The 26,176-nt window shown below is 36.7% G+C and overlaps 1 protein-coding gene across 1 annotated transcript in view; it reads right to left on the bottom strand.

Annotated features, from left to right (window-relative positions):
* The window catches only part of LOC127561610 (ADAMTS-like protein 2), a 33,570-nt gene extending 22,902 nt beyond the window's left edge, over nt 1-10,668 (bottom strand). Inside the window, exons 1-3 of the mRNA XM_051996783.1 lie at nt 10,555-10,668; nt 4,234-4,376; nt 149-224 (exon numbers count right to left, since the gene is read on the bottom strand). Coding sequence (XP_051852743.1) covers nt 149-224; nt 4,234-4,376; nt 10,555-10,668 — 333 coding nt within the window. The remainder of the gene's footprint in view (nt 1-148; nt 225-4,233; nt 4,377-10,554) is intronic.
* Between the last annotated feature and the right edge of the window lie 15,508 nt (nt 10,669-26,176).

Below are 26,176 nucleotides of genomic sequence, written 5' to 3'. Positions count from 1 at the left end.
TTCAGATCTTCCTGATTCCAGATCCACTGCACCACCTCACTATAAAGTACTTTTAACTGCCTAGCAGCCTTGCTCCTATTCAGATGCTGGTCTCAATAAGGACTCAAGATGGCTTATAGATAAGCTAAATACCAATATCAGCTCTTACCTGTTGGTGGCAAAGATGGTAGTCCTTAGAATGACCTGTGCACATGATGCTGCTTGTCCCCTGAGATGTGAGAAGCCTGAAAGATATAAAAGAATCAGGCAGAGGAAGAAGGAAGGGGGTGGATGATGACAAGAAAATGAGTAAGGACCCCTCTTCAACACAGAACCATTCAGTTCTCCCTCTGTGGCTAGTCATCAATTAGCTCCAATTAAAGGGCTGTGTGTGTGTGTGTGTGATGTGATAGAAGAATACTGTGTTCACAAATTTTAAGTTAAATAGGGATTTATTTTATAAAAAAAAAATAGCACCTACCATATGTAGCATCTATTATGGAGAAAAAAAGCAGCTACATTGCACAATGGTTAGAGTACCAAGGATGGAGTCAGGAGAACCTGAATTCAAATCCAGTTTCAGACCCTACTTAGCTGTGTGACTCTAGCATGTCACTCAACCCTATTTACCTCAGTTTCCTAATCTGCAAAATGAGCTGGAGAAGGAAATGACGAGCCACTCCTAAATGGGATCTTGGGAAGTTAGACATGACTGAAACTGCTCAACAACCACAATTGGCCAGACACTGTGCTAAATGCTGGGTTACAGACAGAAAAGGAAATAGTCCCTGCCCTCAAGAAGCTTACATTCTACTGAGGGAACACAACATGTAAACACATAAATGAATACAAAGTAATTTCATGAGAGAGAGTGCAAAAACAGCTGGGGGATTCCATGTTGAGGGCATGGGGAGAAAGAGGGTTCATAAACTGAGCCTTAAAGGAAGTTCTTTCCAAAAACAAAAGGAAGTTAAAAGGAAAGTTTTCCTGACATAGTGGGTAGCCTGTGTGAAGTCATGAAGGTAGGAGATGGAATGCTAAGTAGGACAGTTTGGATGGAAAGTAGAATATGTGAAAGAGAAGAATAAGAAATATGACCAGAAAAGTAGGCTGAAGCCAGACTGTGAAAAGCTGTAAATGCTAAGCCAATGAGTTTATATTTTAGTCTAGAGGCAACAGAGAACCCCCGAAACTATTTGAGTAATGAATGACGTAGTCAGATCTGTGCTTGGATAATATTAATTTAATAGCTATAAGGAGGACAGATCATAAAGGGAAGAGTTAGAGAAGAAAAATCAATCAATCAGGAAGCTATTGTAATAGTCCAGAGAAGTGATGAGGGTTTGAATGGCCGTATGCGTAGAGAGAAGGGGATGGATTTGAGATTGGTCAACAAAGGTTTTACAGATATAATTTCTTTTTTTTTTAATTTTTATTTAATAATTACTTTATATTGACAGAATCCATGCCAGGGTAATTTTTTTTTTACAACATTATCCTTTGCACTCGTTTCTGTTCCAATTTTTTTTCCCCTCCCTCCCTCCACCCCCTCCCCTAGATGGCAAGCAGTCCTTTATATGTTGGATATGTTGCAGTATATCCTAGATACAATATATGTTTGCAGAACCGAACAGTTCTCTTGTTGCATAGGGAGAATTGGATTCAGAAGGTATAAATAACCCGGGAAGAAAAACAAAAATGTAGATAGTTCACATTCGTTTCCCAGTGTTCTTTCTTTGGGTGTAGCTTACAGATATAATTTCATTTGTTATTATTATTGTTTTATAGTTGAAAAATTGGAAGTATACAGAAGTTAAGAGATCTTTATTAAGAGCCTACTATGCACAAGGCACTGCAGGTACTGAGGTAGAAATCAATTAGTTTCTGTCCTCAAGAAGCTTACATTTAATCAAGATAAACACATACATATTTAGACAAAATAGATACCAAGTGCTTTTGAAGAGGTAACACTAGTGGCTGAGGACCTCAAGAAAGGCCGGCTGCAGAAGATGAGCAATGGAACTAAATCTTGGAGGAGTCTAGTATTTCTAACAGAAAAAAATGAAGAGAGAATGTGTTTCATGCTTTGCACATAGCCAATATAAAGTTATAGAGACAGAAAATGAAGTGCTATGGGTGAGAGGCAGTGACATAGCCACTATGAAAGATGTTATGGAAGTAGAATGCATAAGTGATTATTACAAAAAAGATTCACTAGATGCTCTCTTTAGTTATTTGGCTTCCATGGAGTATTTAAATATTTTATTGGTTGTTAACTTCTTAATAGAGAAAGAGGCTTCCCTGGAAGGATACTTAAAACCAAATTGTTGGGTAGCAATAAGCAATAAAATGTAAACCATCTCTTTTATCATCTGAGAAAAGGATAGAAACCAATGGAAAAACAACTCCATTTACAAATTTCAACTTGTACATGGCTTTCAGAACCCTCTCTGTTACAAAAGGCCAGCATGATTAAGTAGAAATTCTAATTAACAATAATAATAAACATTAATATTACTTCAATTAGTCCCCTCCCCTAACAGCTACATCAAACTTTGACCAATGAGACTTTCAGCTTTGCCAATGCACCAACCTTTTATTATACTAGGAACAGATTATAATGCAAACGTTAACCACTATTTAATTTTTGATCATTATTATTTGTGTTAATTAATTGTGTTAACAATTGTGTTCATTGTGATCATTATAATTTGATCAATCAAAAAAAAGTATCAAAATCAATCAATCAAAAAATTTTTAATAACAATAGCAGTTAGGTCAGGGAATACAAGGATTTGGGGAAGGCTTTTAAAGACTTAGAACTTAGTTATGAATGTATTTTGTCCCTTGATTCCCAATAGCTAGTCTCAGATTGTCTCAGATTCATTCATTCAAAGATGGCTCTGGAGGAGAAAGTGAGAGTGGTGATTCTGCATAGCCCTTCCTCCCTTTAATCCAATTCACTTGCACATCTCAGCATCATTTCCCTGACCTCACAGTCTTCTTCAGAATGGACAAAAATCAAACAAGTTTCTTAAGCACCTACTTAATGAATGAGTACTTTCTCAAGGAAGAGCAGTAAAACATAATAAGAAGTCTAGACTCAGAATCTGAGTTCACATCTTAGTGCTGCTGTTTTTTAGTCATGTCCAACTCTTTATGACTCTTCTTGGGGGTTTTCTTGACAAAGATACTGGAATAGTTTGTCATTTCCTTCTCCAGCTCATTTTACAAATAAGGAAACTGAGGCACACAAGGCTAAATGACTTACCCAGGATCATAGAGCTTAGTAAGTGTCTGAGGCTAGATTTGGGCCTAGAACTTTTTGTCTCTAGGCCTGGTACTTATTCACTGTAACCCCTATTTGCCTGGTCCTGACACTTAGTGGCAATATGACAATAGGAAAATCATTTCCCCCTCTGGGTCTCCGTTACCTCATTCACAAAATACAGACAATAACTGAACTCTTTATGAAACTGAACTATGATGAGAAAAATACTTTGGGATGATTATTATAACCATCATTGTGTATTATGGAGGTTACAAGATATGAATGAAAAACTGACAACTTCAAAACATTTTCAGTCTCATTGGAAAGATGAGAATAATGTAGTAAAAGCTTACTTACAAAATATTTAAATAGTTCAGGGCCACAACAGAAATGTCACAAGATCAATGAAGCATTAATTGTCCAAAGTGTTAAGAGTTCAGGGGGCAGATAAGTGACACCATAGTGCACAGAGTATGACGCCTTGAATCCAGAAAAGGAGAGGGATTTAGACTGAAATGATCAAAGAAGGCTCAATCAGAGATAAAGGAGGTGAGCTAAATCTTGAGTCAGAGTCTGAAAGCAGAGGAGATGGACCAGATGATGTCTTACTCTGGATAAGAGCCACACAAGAAGATTTTTGTGAGATCAAAGGAGGCACTTGGCAGTAAAGTGCTCTAAAAATGTTAATTATATTACATGAGATTTCTGTAGACCTCAAATAGGAACTCAAAAATACAAATGATAGAACCTATAGCTTTTACATCATAAAACAAAACAATTGATCAGGTGGAGCTTTTGTCAAAACCTGAAATGAAAGGTGAGCAAAGAAGCCCTCATTAGCCTTCTTCTAAAGCCTTCTTTTAAAGTGCTCCTCCTGTAGACCAGGATCTTCTTTTCAGAAGGCAGTCCATGCTCCCTTTTCCTTTCCTGGATCCTTTGGTCTTAAATAACCCCCATCTCTCCCACCAACTACAAAGACTTACCTCTGTTGAAGACAGTGTCTCTCCCGAGACATTACTCCTCCTCCACAGGTACGTGAGCAAGTTGACCAAGAGCTCCATTCCCCCCACCATTTTAGGACGTCTTCATCCCAGGCAATGGTCCCTTCAGATGCCCCACTGCTATCCTGACCAAAACAAAAGTCAGTTAGCTAAAGAACTCAAGTTGGGAAGAGGTTTCCCTCAAGAAGGAATCCAGTACCTTGGAGACAAAGCTACCATGATGACAAAAGAGGAAAGAGTTCACCAAACCTGGAGGAACCAGAGAGGATGTTACCTTGTCCTTTTGGGAAATTATTATCCAGTTGGTGACTTCTGCCACCCAGGTCCTAAAGCATCCTAGGCACAGCGAGCTCCCTAGTAGATACTTCCAATTGTTCTTCTGGATGTCCCAAAGCCTGTTCTTGTCGGTATGTATTCATTTCAACAAAATTCAACAAACATTTTAAGAGTACCCATTATATGGAATGTGAAAGGTAGTGTAACATAAATAAAGAGCAAAGCATGAAGACCTAAGTTTAAGTCCTGTCTCTGACACCCTTGAAAACAGGACTTATCTTTCCTTTTGCTTTTATTTGTATTCTCAGTGCTTAACACAGTGCCTAGAACAAAGAAAGCACTTAATAAATGCTTGTTGGCTTGATTTGCTGACTTGGAAAATAGAGAATAGAGATGTTATAAGCTTAGTAATCAGCAAATATTATCTTGATTTCTTTTTTAAAATAATTTTTGAATTAAAATCATTTGTTTTGTCTTCTCTACTTAAGAAGAAAAAAAAACCTATTGTAACAAATATATATATATAATCAACTAAAACAAAATCCCACCTTGGTCATGTCCAAAAAGCCTACGTCTCATTTAGTATATTGAATCTATTATCTTTCTGTCAGAAAGTGGGTAACAATCTTTATCACTTATCCTCCAGAATCTTTGCTGGCAGATCAATTGATCAGGAATCTTGAGTTTTTCAAAGTCTTTGTAAATTGTTATAGTTATTGTATAAATTGTTCTCTGGTTTTGCTAATTTCATTCTAGATCAGTTCATAAAAGTCTTATTAGGTTTCTTCAGGATTAACTCTTGTGATTATTTCCATTAGGGGAGGAGAAGAGAATAGCAAAGAGAGAAGGGATAAGTTTATTAATCACCTATTATGTGCCAAGAACTTGTGCTTAACATTTGATAAATATTATCTCATTTACATTGATATACCACAATTTATTCTGGTTAGTCGACAGAGACAAAAGAAAACTTTTCAAACAATTTGTCAATAAACTTGATTACAATTCCTAAAAAAATTACAATTTATTATTAAAAAGATCCTTAGTTAAGCTCTAGAAGGAGAAGTTGTGACCACTAAGGAACAGAAACAGGTCATGCCAGAAGCAGCACATTTCTTTTTCTGACAGAGTTACCCAACTAGTAATTCAAAGGAATATCACCAAAGGATTTGACAAAATTTCTCATTCTTTCTTCATGACTAATTAAGCAAATGAAGGCTACCCAGTAGCATTATTAGGTAGATTCTGGGCCATTTGAATGACCAGTGTTTATTAAGAGATCAATGTCAACTGAGAGGGAGGTGTAGCTTTACCCAAGGCTGTTAACCATTTTTACCTGTGATTTGGATAAAAGCTTTTAGGTAACACAATGCCAGCAGAGATAGGTAATGTATTGAATAACATGTCAGAAACCCAAAAGATCTTGAAAGATAAAAACAATGGACCAAATATAATAAGTTAAAATTTTAATAATTTAATTATACTATGTTTAAAAAAATAGTATGGGGGGTAGTGTGGCTTGACAAGAATTCCTATAAATTAAAGATCGGGGAATTTTAAGACACTAAAAATTCAATGAATACATGGCACAAAATAACTATCAGAAAAATGAATGTGATTTTTTGGCCATGTTATGAAATGTATAGTGCCAGAATTAGAGATGATATAGTTCTTTACTATTGTGATCATACAATATCTGAAATATCATGCTCAGGTTCAGTACCACATTTTCAGGAAAGATTCTCCTAAACTTGTACATATTCAGAAGTGCATAAACAGGATGACAATGGGACTCAAAATAAAACACAATCTCCTTGAGAGTAGGCACTGGTCCTTTTTTTTTTAAATTGACTTTTCATACCCAGAATCAATGCCCAGAAAGGAATCATACTCTATTCCTTTCAAACAATAGGCATTTAATAAATGCTTGCTGAGATTTGGAACTATGCTCAAAAAGTTATCAAACTGTGCATACTCTTGATCCAGCAGTATTACTATTGGGCTTATATCCCAAAGAGATTTTAAAGAAGGGAAAGGGACTTGTATGTGCAAGAATGTTTGTGGCAGCCCTCTTTATAGTGACATGAAACTGAAAATTGAATGGATGCCCATTAATTGGAGACTGGCTGAATAAGTTATGGTATGTGAATGTTGTGGAATATTATTGTTCTGTAAGAAATGATCAGCAGAATGATTTCAGAAAGGCTTGGAGAGACTTAAGTGAACTGATACTGAGTGAAATGAGCAGGACCAGGAGAGCATTATATACTTCAACAACAATACAAATGAGGATCAATTCTGATGGACGTGGCCCTCTTCAACGAGATGAACCAAATCAGTTCCATAAAGCAGTAACAAATTGAACCAGCTACACCCAGCGAAAGAACTCTGGGAGATGACTATGAACCACTACATAGAATTCCCAATCCCTCTATTTTTGTGGGTTACCACAGAAGCTAAGAGGTTCCCTGCAGACCCTATCCTGTACTGGGCACTTTCAAATGGAAATTGGATAACCATTTGTTGCATGTGATATAGAAGGGATTATAAACTGTTGATGAAGCTAGGTAATGTCAGTAATTCCTTCTGAGACTGAGATTCTTTAGTGGTATTGTCTTCATGAATGCATGAGGGTAGGAGAGGATAGGATGAGATATGCAAATAACCTATAGTCTAGTTAGACAGGAATGTAGATTGAAAAAAAAACAAGAAATTGAGTGAAATAAGCTGGGAAGATACATTGAGACCAGAATATAAAGGATCCAAAGTGTGAGGAATTTTCATTTTATCAGTGGGGAACCACTGAAGCCAAGTAGTGACCTGTTCAAACGTGCATTAGAAAGATTATTTTGTTAACTTTCTGAAGGGTGAATTGGAGAAAGGGCAGACTAGAGGAGAAAAATCATTAATTGAATCAGGATTGCTGTTCTATAAAATTTTATTGAGTGTGTACCATTGGAGGAGGAACTGACATCTCTATAGCATCCCTAAGAATTAAGGATCCTAATTCTCATCCAACTGTAGTCGATATCAAATAACCAGTGTTCTTGAAACACTGACTGTATCTTTCCAAAAGGAACCAGGGAATCATTATATTGAACTTCAAGGCTGAAACCCTGAGTATAGCAGGACAGCAGAATAGCCACTGGTCTCACCAACATTTCCTATGGGTCCATGCTATACTTGCTAAGCCAGGAAATCAGGAGCTAAAATTAACACTCTGCTTCTAAAGTTAAGATAGCAAGCACACACACACACACACACACAACACACACACACACACACACACAAACACACACACACACACACACACACACACACTCCTCAAGTGATATGGACCCTTAGTAACAGAAGTTTGTTTCACATTCCACCTGGGGTGCTGAGGCTTAGGAATGAGGAAATCCCCCTAATATCTCTTTGCAGATAGGGACTGTTTCATTCATTTTTAATTTGTAGCCCTAACGTCCAGCATAGTGCCTTACAAAGAGTAGACATTTATGACTATGCATATCTCTTACAAAGGTTTTGTTTTTCCCCAAATTTCCCCAAATAAGGCAGAGGTAGGAGGAAAAGAAAAGAAGATTTTGTTAATTGAAAATAAAATTTTAAAATATTTTTGAACTGGACTGAACTGAATCAAGTATTTTTCCTTTATAACTGATCACTCATGAAGACAATAGGAATTCCCCTCCTCTTGAAGGATTTTAATGATTGGGATTGGAGGTTTGAGGTGGACTGGAGTAGGAAGCCTTGATGCTTCAATAGCTACTTGGTTTCTCTGTGCATAAATTTTCCAAATGCTATTTTGTATTTTTTGGTTGCGTAATACATATTGTCAGCTACAGAAAATATGCTCCATTGAATGGTGTAGAGAATCTGAAAGAGAAGTGAATTGTGTTCTACCTATAATTCAGCTGGTGAAAGTAAAATTGGCCCAAAGCCATACTGGACAAGGAGGAGAAGAGAACCCTGTGACCAGATGGAGAGTGAAGAGAAGCCTGCAGATAATCCGAGGATAATATAAGATTGACTATATTATAACCAAGAAGTTCATTTAAAGTGCAGATGGACATGACAAACTGCCATATTGAAAAATTCCTATTCATGAAAGGGTAGTATATCAAAAATAGTGGGGCTTGCATCATCTTTTCACAAGTAACCTAATTTTTGTTCCCCAGGAAATGGTTAAAAGAAAGCTGCTTTAAGATTAGATCTCGTTTAGCAGTAGATGCATTGTAAGGGGAAAAACCAACTTGAGACTTAGAACTGGAAGATGATGAATGACCCTTCCCCCTTGTTTCCCAGCATAATTCTCTCTGAGCTGGGTGAGGGTCTGAGAAAGGAGGTTTATTTGCTTGGGGGGAAAGTTCCTGTCTGTTGTGCCCTCCTAGTCTCCCAGCTCAGGTTCACATGAAGCAGCTTACTGAAAGAAGGCTAATTTTGAGGAATCCAGCACTACTAGCAGGGGATTTGACACAAACAGTAATTAAGCTCACAATTGCATAGTTTCTCTTCCCAAACACCTGGCCTGACTTAAACAAGAGTTAAATTGTGTCTGCATTAGGAGACCAAATTTGCCCGGGGTCTCTGACCCCAGAAGGGCTCCCAAATATTGATCTTACACAGAAAGGGAGCAAACACCAACCTATAAATGACTAAATCTCACTTCAGATGATCTGAAATCTTCCAGGACTGAATTCAAAGCCTGGACTTTATCCCTACCCCCACCCCCAACCAAGTATTGAAATTCGACTTCTCCTGCATCTAGCCCTTGCCAAGTGAGAGAGTAAGAGGAGGGGAAACCCAGTAACTAGATTTTTCAGATGGGGCATGGATAGGAAAACTCAACAAGAATATAGCCCAATAAACAAATTATGTAATATTAATATAATGGAATATTATTTGTTTTATAAGAAATGACCAAAAAAGGGTCATTTAGGGCCATTTAAGAAAATGTAGGAATCAAAGCAGAAGGAATATTTACAAAAAATATAAAATGCCCAGATTAATAGAACAAGAATTAATGAACTTACATAACTTTTAGAAAAAGAAATTGAAAAAGTCATAAATAAGTTCCATAAGAAGATCAGGTGGGTTTGCAAAAAAAAAAAAAAAAAAATCCTGCAAACATTTAAAGAACAGTTAATTCTAATATTCATTTGGGGAATAGCTGAACAAAACTCTGGTATATAATTCCAAAGTAATATTGCTGTGCTATAAGAAATGATGAAGATGATGAGTTTCAAAGAAATTTGATGAGATTTATATGAACTGAAGAAGAATGAAAGGAGCAAATTCAGAACAATTTCTGCAATAAGAGTAATACTGTAAAAGGACAAACTTTGAAAGACTTAAAAACTTTGATCAACACAATAACCAACCATACTTGCGGAAGACTCCTGATGAAATCTGCTCCTCACTTTCTAACAGAGAGGTGATGAACTCCACGGAGAGTGAGCCACATTTTTAGACCAAGCCAACATATGACTTTGTTTTGTATAGCTACCCATATTTGCTACAAAAATTTAGTTTTTCTTTTCTTCTTTTTTAGGGAGAGGGGCAAAGTAAGAGGGAAAAATATAAGCTTGTTAATGTTTAAATAAAATGTAATTTTAAAAGATGAGGAAGAGGAATAATAATCATTTATAAACCCACAGGAATTCTTCAGACGGGGTGAGTGAAAGCATATTAACTTAGTTTTTTAAGAAGGGAAAATGAAGAGGTGGGTGGAGGACAATGCAGGGTCATGATTCAAAATAGGAAAGATGGGGAGGAGAGGGAAAGGACAAAGCTACCTTTGTGATCCAGGCTGCTAGTCAGTCTAGAGCTCAAAAGGTAAGGGGGGGAACAAACAAACAGGAAAAAAGTTCTCTCCCCTCCACAGATTCAGGGACCATTCAACCCAGGTTAGGTGGAAAAAACAATTAAAAGACTCGGGAGTTCGAGAGGCATCTAGTGAGCGTCCCATCGCCTCTCAGCACACGCATGCCCTTGCTGGCGGTGGGAGTCCGATCGCACAGCTCTTACCTTAGCTCGGAGGGCTGCGGCAGAGGCTCGGGAGAGCCCAGTCCGGGACAGCACCAAGAGGGAGAGCAGGAGGAGGCGGCAACGGAGGTTGCCAGGAGGAAGGCGGGCGGCCATCCTGCGCTACTGCTCCATGAGCAACGAGGCGAGGCTGCAGCCTGGCAGTGGCTTCAATGCAAACCTGCATGGCTGAGTAATTAATGACTTTACAACCTGCTCCACTCCTGTGAGCCAGAGAGGCCCGCGACAAGAGGTGATTGACAGGCAGCCCCGAGACACCCGGGCCTGCAGCTCCAGAGAAGGGGGAAGGATGGAAATGGAATAGGGAGAGCTGGGGTGACCGGGCATGGGGGGGGGGTGGGGTGGCGAAAGGAGGACAGCAAGGGGGAGAAAGGGAGCTGTGTAACTGCCCAGAGCTTTATGTACGACCAAAGTACTTCTGCATCCCCCCCCCCCCCACATCACACACACAATATAGTTAAAATGAGAAGGGAAACAGTTTAATGAGGGAGGAAACCTTTGCAGCAAATTTTTTCCAATAAAAATTTGTTAAGATGCCCAAGGGAATTGATATGAATATATAAAAACAAGAGCCATTTCCCATTGTATAAATGGTCAGAAAATTTGGATAAACAGATCTCAAAAGAAGAAAATCAAGCTATCAACAACCATACGAAAAAGTACTCCAAAATACTAACAATAAAAGAAATCAAAACAATTTTGAGGTTCCCCATGCCCATCAGATTGGAAAAGATGATAAAAATGTAAGATGTCAAATGAAGAGCTGTGGGAAGACAGGCCCAAGTGATACATTAAGTATTAATAACATGAAAGGCAAGAGGCTGAGGAGGTTAGGGGATGAAGGGCTACCCCCATAGTATCAGAAAGATCTGGATTTAAGTCTTGTCTTTTTCATATATTAGCTCTGTGATTCTGAGTGAATGATTTATCACCACCACCAACTTTCCCAATGCCATAGGTTTTTTTCTAAGATGTAGTTGCAGAGTTGTTTGTTGATCTACATGCATGAGAGAGATTCTATCCTGGGAGTTCTCCGAGCCCTGTGGTAGTTGGAATCAGAGAGAAAATGGCCTCCAGAGAAAAAAATCCAGGTTGACATCTGATCAGTTGCTACTCAATCCAAGTAAAATGTAAAATAGCCAATTCGCATCCATAAAAAATTAGTTTATATCCCAAGGTACATTTTTTTCTGTTGATGATAATAATGTCTTGTGGTAAACAAAACACTGAATTTGGAGTCAGAGGATTCAAATCCTTTGCTGCTGCTGCTACTGCTACTACTACTACCTGTGCCGGCTAAGTACTGAGTTTTGGAGGAGTCTCCACAATGAAATTTCATAAAAATGAAATAGTGGGCATGAGGATAAAGAGCAGGGAGATAGCGATGGGCTACAGTGGAGATATAATGTGATGGAGTAAAAAAAAGTGCTGGAGTTAGAATCCAGAAATCTAAATTTGAATGCTGACTAATACTACCTAGTTAGATCCCTAAAAATTTCCTTAGCTTCCCTAAGCCTCAGCTTTGTCATCCTTAAAGTGGAGGTAATAATGCTGGCCACTGACTTCATAGAGTTGGGACAAAAAGTGTTTTCTTAACTTTGAAGAGCCCCAGGGGTATATTATGATGCAAAGGAAAATGAACCATTTCCCACACCTCATTCACACCCTCATGTGGGGACAATAGTATTATTAATGCTAATAACAAAAACAATAATACTGAAAAGTAGTTGGTTTGTCTTCAAGACCCTTAAGTCACTTTATAAACATCTACTTTCAGTACTGTCCTGTCCCACTCTTTCAATTAGCTGTGAATTAATAGCTCCAGTTCAGCTCCATTGCCATCACCAAGGAGGTAGATCAAACCTTTTAGAGATTACCTCTTCCAATAATTATCATTTTAATAAAGGATTCTTGAAATCTCTCAAAACCAATGGAATGAACATTTTATGGTGAAATTTCAAGAACCACCATAAGCAATGAGAAATCTTTTGGTCATAATTCCACTCCTATAAGTTGTATACCACCTACTTAAAAAGACTTCTGAAAGATGTGTTTTGACATAAGGAGAATTTTAAAAAGGACCAGGCTGTGGTGTGCTCCTCTAGGAGGACAAGTCCAGATAGGGTACTCTAAGCAGGAGTATTCCATGGAGCTTGAGAGGGATCATGAGATCACTAGGTATTTTTGTAGGAAGAGTGCATTATGAAACAGACTTGGATTCTTTCACATTTGACTGGGGCAGAACTTGGAGGTTGGCCCACTGTCTCCATTGTTTCACTACATCTTTTTCCTTTTAGAAATCTGAATATCATTTTCTTTATTCACTGCTCCCTTCCCTCAACACAAATTCTTTTTCCTTCTCCCCTTACCTTCCTGACTCTGAATTATCCCTGACATTTCCCTCTCCCTAACCCCCCACATGCAATAATTTGCCAGGACTTACCAGTTCTCTCCCTATTATTTTTATGCCACAGTTCTCTTTTATTGTTCTGACTCTTATTGTTCTGACAGTTTCCCTAATTATCCTGATCTAGTCCTGCCTCGGTTTCCTAAGTGTTCTGCTTCAGTTTATAATTGTCTGCTCAGTCCTGCGGAAACCATCCCTCCCTCTTAATCAGAATGTTTTAGAATATCAGAATGCCTCTCCCCATCTCAAGCTATCAGAGTATCAGATACCGGCTTATCAAGATACCTCTCCCCATCTCCGGGGTGCCTCCTCCTATTATATCATCCCCCTCCCCACCCTGTCAGAGTCCTGTTCCAGCTCTCAGCACTCTGACACTGCCCTTGCCTCAGTCTACCCCCCTGAGTCTGAGCCATGTGTATATATATGTCCTTGAGAACTCACATTGCTTGCTGGATCTCATTCTGCCCTGGGACCAAACCATGGATCCATTTGGTCCCAGTACATCTCTCCCTTTTAAATAAATTATTATTTGCTAATTTCTACCTTGCCTCAGTTTCTCTGGCATTATATTGTTTCACATTGATCTCCTTCTCTCCATGTACATTCAATAATCTTCTAAATGGATTCTCTACTTTCACATTTTTTCCCTATCCAATGCCCAAAATCATCTTCCTAAAGTCCAGCTTTGCAAGCTGGAATATCTGCTAAGACACATTAGTGGCTCCCTATGTTTAATTGTTTGCCTACAGAACAAAATTCACATTTCTAGGCCTAATATTTAAAGAGTTCTATTATCTAAGGTCAGCCTATTTTTCCAGCTTCCCCCTCCCCATAATTCTCTCCTTCATACTTTTTTGTTCCAACTCAACTGGACTAGTTGCTGAAGTCTTCATTCTACCATATATTTCTGAGTCTTTACACAGAGCTGCCCTCATGATCTCCTCAAAGAACTTGTCTTGCTTAATAATGCATAGATACTTTCAAGTTCAAGAAACCTTCAAATTAAAATGACCCCAATTTCCTAATTTTACAAATAAGGAAAGGGGCTTAAAAAAATTAATGGCTTAGTTTCAATGGTCTTGTAATGAAAAGAGCCATCTACACCCAGAGAGAGAACTGTAGGAACTGAGGGTGGATTACAACATAATATTTTCACTCTTTTTGTTATTTGCTTTCATTTTTTTCTCATTTTTTCTTCTTTTTGATCTGATTTTTCTTGTGCAGCATGATAATTGTGGAGATATGTATAGAAGAATTGCACATAATTAACATATATTGGATTACTTACCATCTAGGGAAGGGAGTGGAGTGAAGGGAGGGAAATTTGGAACATAAGGTTTTGCAAGGGTCAATGTTGAAAAATTATCCATGCATATGTTTTAAAAATGAAAAGCTTTAATTTAAAAAAGAAATTACTGGCTTGCCTAAAATAAAGCAGAATCAGGATTAGACCTCAAATAGACTTAACACCCAGTCTAGTGCATTTCAAAATATATCATATTGCTACCCTTATAGGTAGATCTTTAAAGCATACAGGTAGGTATCTATTCAGAAAATTTGAACCATAAAAATTTTGCAGTAATTTTTGGTTTTGAATGGTTTTAAGTAATAAGAATGTAATAATTATATACATTCCTGTTATTCAAAACTATATATCAAATGGCTTTGCAGTAAATTTTCAACTTTAAAAAGATTCTAAAAGTTTGCTGTTCTATCAGAAATGATATTCAATCCTCCATAACCTTACCAGTATTTTTCATTGCTTTTTTTTAAACCAATGACATAAGCTTATGAAATAAAAATTACAATAATCATCATACTTTTGATATACCCTACTAATTCCATTTTTAGGACATACCCTGATGTCTCCCTTCTTCCCTCCAAAAAACCCTCATTTTAAGGATTTTCATAGAACTGGAGGAATAAAATGAAAGCTATTTACAATTATAGTTGGAAAAGTGAATGTCCACCAAAAGTGATTGGTAGACAATGGATCTTGATGGTGATTTAAAGGAACTGCTCTGATAATTTATGTATTTATATTAATAAATTTACATATGTCTAGTTACTAATCAAGTGAATGTTTAATGTTTCTTCTAATATTGTTTTTTTTAAAAGAAAAATATCTTCAACTTCAACTCTGGTTACCCTTCAACATAGCCCCTCTTTGCTGTCTCTTATACAACTTCCTCATTCTTGGAATTCCCACTTCTCATCTTACTTAGTTGTCCTCTCCTCCCCCAAATCTATCACCTTTTAAAAATAAAACTGACCCAAAACTCATCTCTTCCCCAACTCCACTAAAGTGATTTACTTCATACTATTTCAGTATTGCTACCGTTTTTATGTTTGAATAATTATGTATTTATACTGTTCTACCTTGCATTTATGTAGCACCTTGTACACAGCAAATTCTAGTATAATAAATTACAAATGAATATCTTATTTTTCCAGTCATATACTAATTTTTAATATAAAATTTTGCTTGTGGTAAATAAGGAATTGACTGGAACTTAGCAATTTTTTTCTTTTATACACTTCTCTTGTTGCAATATTTGTCATGATGGCTACTGAATTGGCTTTTTTAATAATCATCTTATTATGTGCACAACTTAATGCCTTCTTCCACTGTCCTTTTCCAACTTGACTCCAAATGCAGATTGAGGATTTGGAGGATGAAAAATGGAATCAGGTGTTTTGCCCTTCAGTTGGGGGATTCAGCTGGGGATGGATCTGCATGCCAGATGTGGCATAATTTGTGAAGAAAACTGATCAGCATTTCTCTCCCAATCTGGCCTCGGGATAGAGAGAAGAGGAATCTCTAGGAGAGGGAGGAGCTGGGAACCACTGATCAAAGCAGTTTGCTGAAATTAGGGATGGACTGGAATGCAGCCAAAAGTGACCAAAGAAGAAAAAAGGAATTGCAGCCCAAAGGGGCCATCAAAAAGACACAAAGTGGGGAGAAGACAGAATGAGGTGGTGGTTGTTCAATCATGTCCAGCTCTTCCTGCTCCCATGGACCAGATTGTCCGTGAAGTTTTTTGCAAAGATACTTCAGTATTTCCTCCTCCAGTGGATTAAAGGCTTGCTGTTCATGCTACATTTTCAAGATGACCAATGATATTACAACATGATATTTTGATTTGTCTGTGAATTGGATTTAAGGAGTCTGAGTTGCACAAAGTCATCAGCCTCCCTCTCTCTCTTCCTGAGACATCAAAATCCAGTGGCAAACGAAAATCAGGACAATTAGCAATGGCATGGGATGCAGTGAATGACCCTTCTATGTCTTCTAGCTCTAAGTCCATCTAAGCCCATGGGCACATAGTAGATGCTTAATAAGTTTACTGAGAGGAGCAGCTAGGTGGCCCAATGGATAGAGCACCAGCCCAGAAGTTAGGAGGACCTGAGTTCAGATGTGGTCTCACTTAATACTTCCTAGTTGTGTGATCCTGTGCAAGTCACTTAACTCCCATTGTCTCAGCAAAAAAGTTTACTGACTGACTGACTTTCCAGCCTTAAAACTATGAAGGCAAATGTTCTGTTTAGGTTCTAACAAAGCTAAGTGTCAGAAGCAAAATCAGAATCCAGATCCTCCTGACTCAGTCAGCCCTCTATCCACCATGACTGTTGTCCTTCGTTTTCAAAGAGGACCACGGCATCAGGGAGGGGATGCTATGACATACAAATGCATTGGATTTAAGTGAGGGAAGCTGTGCAAAGTCACCTGCCTCACTTTCCCCTCCAAGCCATCTGGGTTCAGTAGCCAGATATAGATCAGTTTGACTGGAGATGGCCCTGGATGCAGTGGGAGTCCTTGGCCTTTTTAACAACTTTAAGACTTTAAGACTTTTCAACAAGTCTCAGTTTGACTGAGTCTGCATCCATTCCATGATTAAAGCTAGGTAGGAATTCATCATGACAATTAGAGATTAAGTGACTTATCCAGGGTCATACAACTAATAAGTATCTGAGGCCAAATTTGAACTCGTCTTCCTGACTCCAGGTGCACTGAGTCACCTAACTACCTCCTTGGAGGGAGGGGAAGGTGAAAGCATGAAGAGGAAGGGAAAAGTGAAAAGGAGAAATTGAGAAAATCCAAAGACATCATGAATATCTTGGAGTTGTAAGGAATCTCAAAGGACCATTTAATCTATGCTCTTCTTTCTTCCAGGTTTACACTGCATCAGAAACTAGAAGGTTTAGTGACCAAACTCTTGAATTCTAGGAGTCAAAGCCATTCACAAGAAAACTCCTCAAATTGCTGCTCCTCAAGAAATTTCCCTTCTTTTGCTAGAAAGATAGATTCTGAGATCATATTATCTAAGCACTAAATGTCTTCTTACTCTACACAGGATTCTAGAGTCAGGAATAGTGTTCTTGAACTCTCATCTCAGGTCAGGACATTTTGACGACTGCCATGGACTTTTGCTATGTCACCATTTTGACTCATGGTGGCTCAGAAGAGTAGAAATCTTTTCCTCAACCCATGAGCATAATCAAAAGCAAAGTCTGTTCTGCTGTGCTCCAGATTGGAAGTCCAAAAGGAAAAGGAAAACCTTTGATTAGTTCAATTTTATATACCACAATTGGATACTCTTCTCAAACATTCAATCAACAGGAAGCAATTCATTTAACTGTTTCAGTTTCTCATCTGTAAAATGAGCTGGAGAAGGAAATGGCAAACCACTCTAGTATATTTGCTAAAAACAAACAAAAACAAATGGGGTCATGAAGAGTCAAGACATAACTGAAAAACAATAAATTTTAAAATTATCAATGTGGACGGAACAAGTTTTGAACAAATATATATCAACTTCTTCATAGTAATAGATGTAACTATGAGCATCTACCTAATATAATGAAATCACTGACTGATCCCACAAGGCCCAGAGTCTTACCCAAGCACTGCAATTGATTTGAGGTTCAGTTTTGGGGAAATCTAATCTCTAATTATGGGTATTAACCACCTCCCCATTTTCACACTCTTCATTAAGTTTCCCACTATAGCATCAAATTTATATCTTAAAGTATGGCTGTAGTAAAGAACTCCAAAGAGAATAGTAATGAGATATTCAATGTACAAACATGAATCATATGTGGGACAAACATATATTAAACATGGGATAGTTGATTTTTTCCTATACAGAAAGAAATCCTACACCTGGGGATGGAGAATGGTGGAATTGTAGTATGTATTTAAATTATTTAAACAGAATTCAGTGACTCAAATTATATCTACTTTTACAATCTTCTGAAAAGCTGGTAGTTAAACCTCATGAACATTAAATAGTATGTGTTCTCAGATTCCATTGGACAATGACCATAGCATACAAAAAACTAAATATAATAAAATTTAAGTATAGTAAAGTTAGGACCATTTATTGCTTGCTACAAAAGTATCAGAATGCAGCTTCTTCGTATGATATAGTGAGTTTTTTTTTCTCTAGCCTTAATTTGATGTACTTCCCCCAACTGCCCAGTTTTTAGAATTCCTGAAGAAAATTATGTGCCCCATGCAAAGAGAAAACCTAAGTGTGAAAAACATAAATCAAAATGGGACAGCATAGCAGAAACTTATTTCTGGAGATTATGCCTCTTTTAGATGTACTTAGTAGACAACTAATTGAATGGAATAGTTACTACTAAAAAGCTATCTTGCATCAAGTTGCTTTATTGTAAAGCAATGTGGTATAAGAAAGAGAACGATGGAGTTATTGTCAGGAAGAGTTGGAGTTGAATCCTGCCTCAGACACTTACTGGCTATATGATCCTAATTGAATCATTTTATTTCTGTTTCTTCACCACAAAATGTGGATAATCATATCCTGCATTATCTACCTCAGAGAGTGGATTATTATTTTATGGTCCCCATCTGTGGATCAAAAATGTATAGTATTATCTAGTTTATTGGATCATTGCAGGCTAAAACTAAATAATGCCATTTGATGCTCTTTACACAACAGAGTTCATGATATTCATGCATTTTTTTCCTTATCCACAGCACATGCTATATGAATTCTCCCTGCATATAGGACCTTTCTGCAGAGCAGCTGGTGCATCCCCACTGGGTCTTCAAGGCTTGCCAACTCAAATCTGTCAGAGGCCTGTTCATCATTCCCTTTGGTGTATATGTGCCTGTGTGTTTCGGATGAAATCTCCTCAGGTCACTTACAGCCCCATGCTCCAGCTGGAAAAATCATTAGCCATTTAGAAAACTGACCTATAAGGCTTGATAGATTCAACATGTGTGGTCCAGGAAATCATCCATAATGCAAGCCAAACCCAGACACTAACAGTGTCTTCTTGAAGGCATGTGTAACGAAAACCTGTAGCTTAATGATTTACATCCTCCCTTCTCAAAATCTGGAACAATATATTCCTTACTAGAATCTAAGAATGGCAAGAAGAAATTAAAGATATTCTACCATATTCATAGTCTCTTAGTCATATTTCTCAGAAACAGTGAAAGAAATCTATTCCTCCTACAAGGCAAAGGCGGCCTGAAGGTATTAAGGTTACAGGATCATAGGAGAATATTAGGAGAATTATAGAATTCCAGGATAATTTTCTAGAATCACTTGTAATTTTTCTGTGTCTTCTGGACATCCTCTACCCCCTCAAAAAAAATTCAATAGCAAGGAAAAGTAAGACAATGAGGAGAGGTTATAAAGCTGGGTGAACTCACAGGACATATGAAGCTATGCCCTAGTTATGGTAACATGAATTTAAATTCTTAGAACTGGGACCAACATTTTTAAAGCAGGACTCTTCAAACTTAAGCTTGGTAAGCTCAACTTCAATTCTTTACATAATTCTAGAATGAATTGTTAAAAAGATATTTTTAAAAATAAAAATAAATTTTAAAAAGATAAAAAGATAACTTAAATAGGTTAGAAGTGATATTTATGAGACAGCACAAATTCTTCAAAGAAAAAATGTGATTGAAGAATAAATGAAAAAAGTATTCTATACTAATATAATGGAATTTGACTATACAATAATGAAAAAATATGAGAAAGAGAAATGTTGAACCATATAATCTTAATCTTCAGAGTAAAATAGGTAGAACCAAGGGAACAATATAAAAACAATTATAAAAAGGTAAATTAAAATTTTACTAAGTAACTGGAAATGCCAATGAAATTCAAAAGAACAGATACCTCCCCACTCATGGCAGAGATATGGAGGATTGCTGCTCCTGAATGTTGTACATTATCATATTCACTGTATTGGATGTGTTTGCCTACTTATTTTTCTTTGTCACAAGGAAAAACTCAGGCTGGAGAGGGATTGGGAAATTACTGTGCTGAAAGACAAGTAGAATCATTAAAATGTAATTTTTAAAAAAGACAAAAATCATGCTAGACTAACATTTCCTTTTTTTCTCCCTTTAGACAAAGTTGCCAGACTGGTCATCTCCATTAAAAGTCTTATTCCAATTTTTCATACTAGTATTAGAGGTAACCCTAGGTTCTTAAAAGTCATGCAGGTACAGAGCAAGCACTAACAGATCCCACACAATGTGAAAAGTTTCATGTATGGGCCTGGCAGTGAATGAATACAAGAACAAACGTATGAATTAAAAGCATTTAAGAACTCCATATCTGTCATCCAAGAAGCAGAATAGCTAAAATGGGGCATAAACATGGAAAGTGCAGGATGGTCTGCTTGCTGATTGAGAGCATGCTTGCAAAATTTGAAAATGACACAAAATGTGGGAGGGACCATTAACACATTACATGATGGAATTGGGATTCAAAAAAAGACCTCAAAAGATTTTTTTTAATGGGCCAGATCTAATAAGTTGATGTTAAATAGGCATAAATGTAAGGTTAGGAAAAATTGAACTGCACAAGGAGAAAATGGAGGGCAGATTATTATGTGTGAATTAGACTTAGAGATTTTAGTTGACTCTGAACTCGAGTTGTCCGAAAAGTAACAGGCAAAATGGCTTTGTACCAAAGCATCTGAATAGGAGTGAAGGCAGAGGATAGTGAGAGTAATTTAAGGTTGAGGTTTGGCAAAGTCTTCAACAAGATATAGGAGCAAAGATTCAAAAGGACAATATTCAATTATTCAACAAGAGGTCAAGATAGAAAAGGAGGAAAATACAAATATTAACTAGAAAGTTTGGTTTATGAGAAAATGAGAGCTGTGTGCTACAAAAGCAATAAGATCCATTTGTACTGCCATCTGCTGCCTCCAAGGTGGACACTATTCAGAGCCCAGCCAAGGGAGCAGAAGAAGCTTCTCCAAATCCCAAACTAAAAGTTTCTTTTAAATCTGAAAGAACACAGCACTACCTCAGGAGTAAGAGGCTTGGCTCAGCAGAGAAGTGGTGTGATTTGACCCCACAGAGGACCCTCACATGTTAATTAATTTGGTACACATATCATGTACTTTGCCCTTGTCACTTCACGGCTGGACTATTGCAATAGCCTGCTGGTGGGTCAGCCTGCCTCAAGTCTCTCTCCACTAATCATCTTACACTCATCCATCAAAGTGATTTTCCCACCAGGCAAGTCTGCTCATGTCACCCTCTGCTACTAAATAAACTCCAATCGCTCCCTGTTGCCCCCAAGATCAAATACAGAATATGTTGTTTGTCATCCAAAGCCTTTTACAATTGAAGCATAATATTTTTACCTTTTGTTATTCTTGTTTGCTTATTTTTTTCTTTCTCAGGTTTTTTCCCTTTTGATCTGATTTTTCTTGCACAACATGACAAATATGGAAATATGTTTAAAAGAATTGCACATTTTTAACCTATATCAGATTGCTGGTACTCTTGTAAGAAAGGGAAAAAATTTTGGAACACAAGAGTTTTACAAAAATGAATGGTGATTAAAATATATTGGATTACTTGCTGTCTAAGGGAGAGGTTGGGGAAAGGAGGGAGAAAAATTTGGAACACAAAGTTTTGCAAGGGTTAATGTTGAAAATTATCTTTATGTATTTTGAAAATAAAAAGTTATTTTTAAAAAATGAATATTGAAAACTATACACTAGGAAAAATAAAATACTATTGAAGAGAAAAAAATGAAAAGTCTTTTATAACTTAGCCTCCTCGAACCCTTCCAACCTTCTTACAACACCTTATTCCCTTGCCACACACTCTTCAATATAGTGACCCTGGCCTCTGTGTTCCATGAACAAGACACTCCACCTGGAATAGTCTCCCTCCACAACTCTATTGACTTTAATGCTATCCTTAAGTGCCAATTTAAACCTCTTACAGGGAGGTTTTTACCAACCCTCTTAATTCTATTATCTTCTCTTTGTTAATTATTTCCTACTTATCCTGAATATAGCTTGTTTGTATGTAATTGTTTACATGTCTCCTATTAGACTGTGAGCTCCTTGAAGAACTGTCTTTTGCCTCTTTATATTTCCAGAGCTTAGCCCAGTCCTTGGTATACAGGAAGTGCTTAATGTTTGATTCATCTGTGCCTACGTCTCTAGCTAAAGGACATACATTATCAGATCCTAATTCATTCTTTGCCTCTATGGGGCAAGAAGTAGAACGGTGCCAGATTTTGGTCAGTCTCTCTTTCAGAAATATTAAAGTTTTATTAGTTTAACACTGAACTACATCATATACTTAGGCTCTTGATCCAAGTGGAATTTATTGTAATAAATTAATTAAGCTGAGTCTGAACTCATTTTCCCTCATATAATTTCTACAACTTTTAAATTCAGTGTTTCCTGTCATCCAAAGTTGCATTTATTAAACACCAATGCTTTGCATATATTTTAATTTTGATATGGATTTTCTGTTTTATTTGATTTTTTTTCTATTTTGTTACCTGTTACTAGATAGTTTTAGTAATTCTAATTTTATAGTATCTTTTGAAATCTATTAAGGCAAAAGTTTCCCTTTACTGATTATGTTGTTCCCCTGGACTTTATTTTCTCTTATACTTTTTGTCACTTTATAAAATATCCAATTGTCATAGGTATTACATATAACATGTAAATTAATTTAGGAAGTATTGAACTTATATTAACTAGGTTTGACCCAGTGGCATTCATAGTACATCTTTCCATTTGTTCAGTTCTTTATGTCTATAAAAAGAAATGCTTACCCATATATTTGAAATTTTGTTTTGTCTTGACATTTGAAATATATTAAAAAGCAGATTTTATTTATTTAGCTTATACACTTAACATTGATAAAATTGTTTAACACATCAATTTATGGTTATTGAATATACTATTTTCTTAAAATATGTAATCATGTCATCTGAAAATGGAGATATTTTCTTTTACTTTGACCAGAAACATCAAATCAAAATAAAAAACCTCAAAGGTCATTTTGTGCAACTTTTTCAGTATATAGGAATTAGTACTCTTCTGTTTCTTGAATACCTTCAATGATGAGTTCAACAACACATTCTTTTTTATCTTATTTTTATACCTTACATTTCATAAATCAAATCAAATAGAAGTTAATTTATTCTCTATTCTTTGCTCTTGTAATCCCCTCCCCCCAATTCAATTTACTTTGATTTTCAAGCTTGTAAACTTAATAGGTTTTTTTCCTTGAATCCAAAGAATCTTGAAAGGTCTATAGTAATCCAAATGTATCAAGATTTTCTGGATGTGGATTCTGGATGGGGGCAAGAATAGTGTCTCCTTTCCCCACTATTCTCCAAGTATTTTTAAATTGTTCCAACATTGTTCCTTTATCAGATCCCTTCCATTTAAAATGTCAGCATAGTGGGACCAGCTCTCTTTTGATGACATCTTCGCAAAAAAGCCATTATTATTTCACTATGTTTTGTAAAGAAGCTTCCTCAGGTAAGGTTGTATTCCCAGTTGAATCCCAAAGTAAACTAACTACCGCAATGTACGTTTTGTTGTTGTTGTTGTTGTTGATTTTGGAGGGAGTTTTGATGCAGAAATACTCCACCTAACGTGAACTGATCCCACAAAGCACAGTCTGAGATGGAACAACATTGCCAGAAGCAGTTCACCTCGTAGCAATGAATTATAAAATTATAGTAGATATTTCTAAGTAACCAAAATTAAAAGCTTAAAATCTTCACAGAAACTAGAGACTATATTAGGCCTTGATTCAGTAAGGCTGCTTATAAATCCTATCAGAAGGAGACTAGAGGTGGGCAACTAGTACAGAAAGAATGTTGAACTTGGAAGTCCCAGAATGTAAATTCAAATCTCAAGTTTTACAACTTATTGTTTAGGGTTAAATCACTTTATTTCTCCAGATTCCTCATCTGTACAATAAGAGGACTGTATGAGATAATCTCTAAAGTCCTGTCCAGTTCCCAATATGTGATCTTGGAGGTTCCTAGGGGTGAGAGGGGCAGGGTGGCTAGCAGACATAAACAAAAGGAGATGGGAAGAACTTCTCTTTTCTCTCCAGAAAATCTCTGACTTCTGTCAAATCTAATGATAACTCCCAGATGAGTTTGGACAGTTTCTATAACAAAAAAAACTATAGTCAACCCAGTGACAGGTATAATTCATCTCTCCAAAGGAACTAAGCAATGAAGTAATGGACAAGTTGTGAGCCTATGTGTAATGGCAAAAGGGGGTTAGACTGATTAGATCTTGAGCCTGAACAGTCACATAATTTTAATCCACCCTTGAGGACAATGTGTAAATTTGGCTTAAAGTGTAAATATATATTTTGCTGAGGCAATTGGGGTTAAATGACTAGCGCCCAGGGTCACACAGCTAGGAAGAATTATGCATCTGAGGCCGGATTTAAACTCGGGTGCTCCTGACTTCAGGGCCTGTGCTCCATTCACTGTGCTATCTAGCTGCCCCCAAAATTTCTATTTTTTTAAATCCTCATTTTTTTTTCTAATTTTCATGTCCAATAACAACTAGGCAAAAATAATTTCTTTGCTGTAAATGGAACTTCTGTTGTCCTAACTATATATAAAGTGCTTTAAATCTCCCTGTGATACTCAGCAATATAAATGAATATTTAAACTGGGAAACAAAGCTAAGCTAGTTGTGCATATTAGGATTGGTTGAAGGAATGAAGGGGCATTGCTTTGAACAACTTTATAAGGCTCTAACCTGAGTTGTAGAGTAGGTACCTCCTGGCTTTACCACTGCCATTACATGTAAAGAAACTATACTAGCCAGGGCTTCTTGATTTTAAAACTCAGGGGTGTAGCCTACCAAAGTAAGGGAATTCTCAATGGAAAGTATTTTAGGGCAGGGCTTCTTAAAACTTTTTCTATTTGCAACCCCTTTTTGCTTAAGAAATTTTTATATGATCCCAAGTATATAGGAATATAAAAGATATGTAAGTCAAACATTTACTGATAATAAATCATAATTTCATGACTCCTACATTCAGTTACAAAACCCCATATTGAGTCAAGACCAACAGTTTAAGAAGCTTGGTTCTAAATATAGTTCTAAATTATCTCTCTGCTTTTTTTGTTGAGATTACTTTTTTGTTAAATCGTTTTTCAACAGCGTCCAACTTTCCATGACCCCATTTAGGGGGGTCTTGGCAGAAATACTGCAGTGATTTGCCATTTTCATTTCCAGTTCATTTTACTGATGAGGAATTGAAGTAGTTAAGTGACTTGCCCAGGGTCACATAGCTAGTGTCTGAATGTCTTAAAAATATCAGTCTTTCTGGTTCTAAGCCCAGTGCTTTATCTACTACCCCACCTACATGTCCTATTGTTTCTTTATAGGCTAGCTATTTAAAACAAGGTTGAGTAGCAATTAATTTTATGTAATTTTAAATCCTTACTTGACATTTCTGAATATGGCATAGTTTCTATATGTTCAATACTTCTCAGCATAAAAAAACTCTCCCTTTACCTTTTATTCCACAGGACACATCAAGAACAAGAAACTAGAAGCTGACTCCTGTGCTTGACTGAATGCTCAGTTATATGAAGAAAGGTTTGTGAGAGATTTTGATAACAGAGGTATATCTTTCAATAAGTTTCAGAAGTTTTCTCTGAAGGTCATATTCAGGGGATACTCAACACATTTAATTAATAACAAACAGCTAAGCAATATTACTACCAAGTCATATTTCTAAGCATGTAGTATTTTTATTTACTGAAATAATTATTAAAGCAAATTACACAAATATAAAATTCCCTAGAAAGTTTAAGGCCTGTAGTCAATGAATAGAGGAATGATAAGCCTCAAATAGGACATTTTCTCAGAATTTAGGGACAAGTGTTTCAT

Source organism: Antechinus flavipes, chromosome 4, assembly GCF_016432865.1.
Source record: "Antechinus flavipes isolate AdamAnt ecotype Samford, QLD, Australia chromosome 4, AdamAnt_v2, whole genome shotgun sequence".
Lineage (NCBI taxonomy): Eukaryota > Metazoa > Chordata > Mammalia > Dasyuromorphia > Dasyuridae > Antechinus > Antechinus flavipes.
The sequence above is the reverse complement of the archived record's forward strand: the minus strand, read 5'-3'. Positions and strand labels throughout refer to the sequence as shown.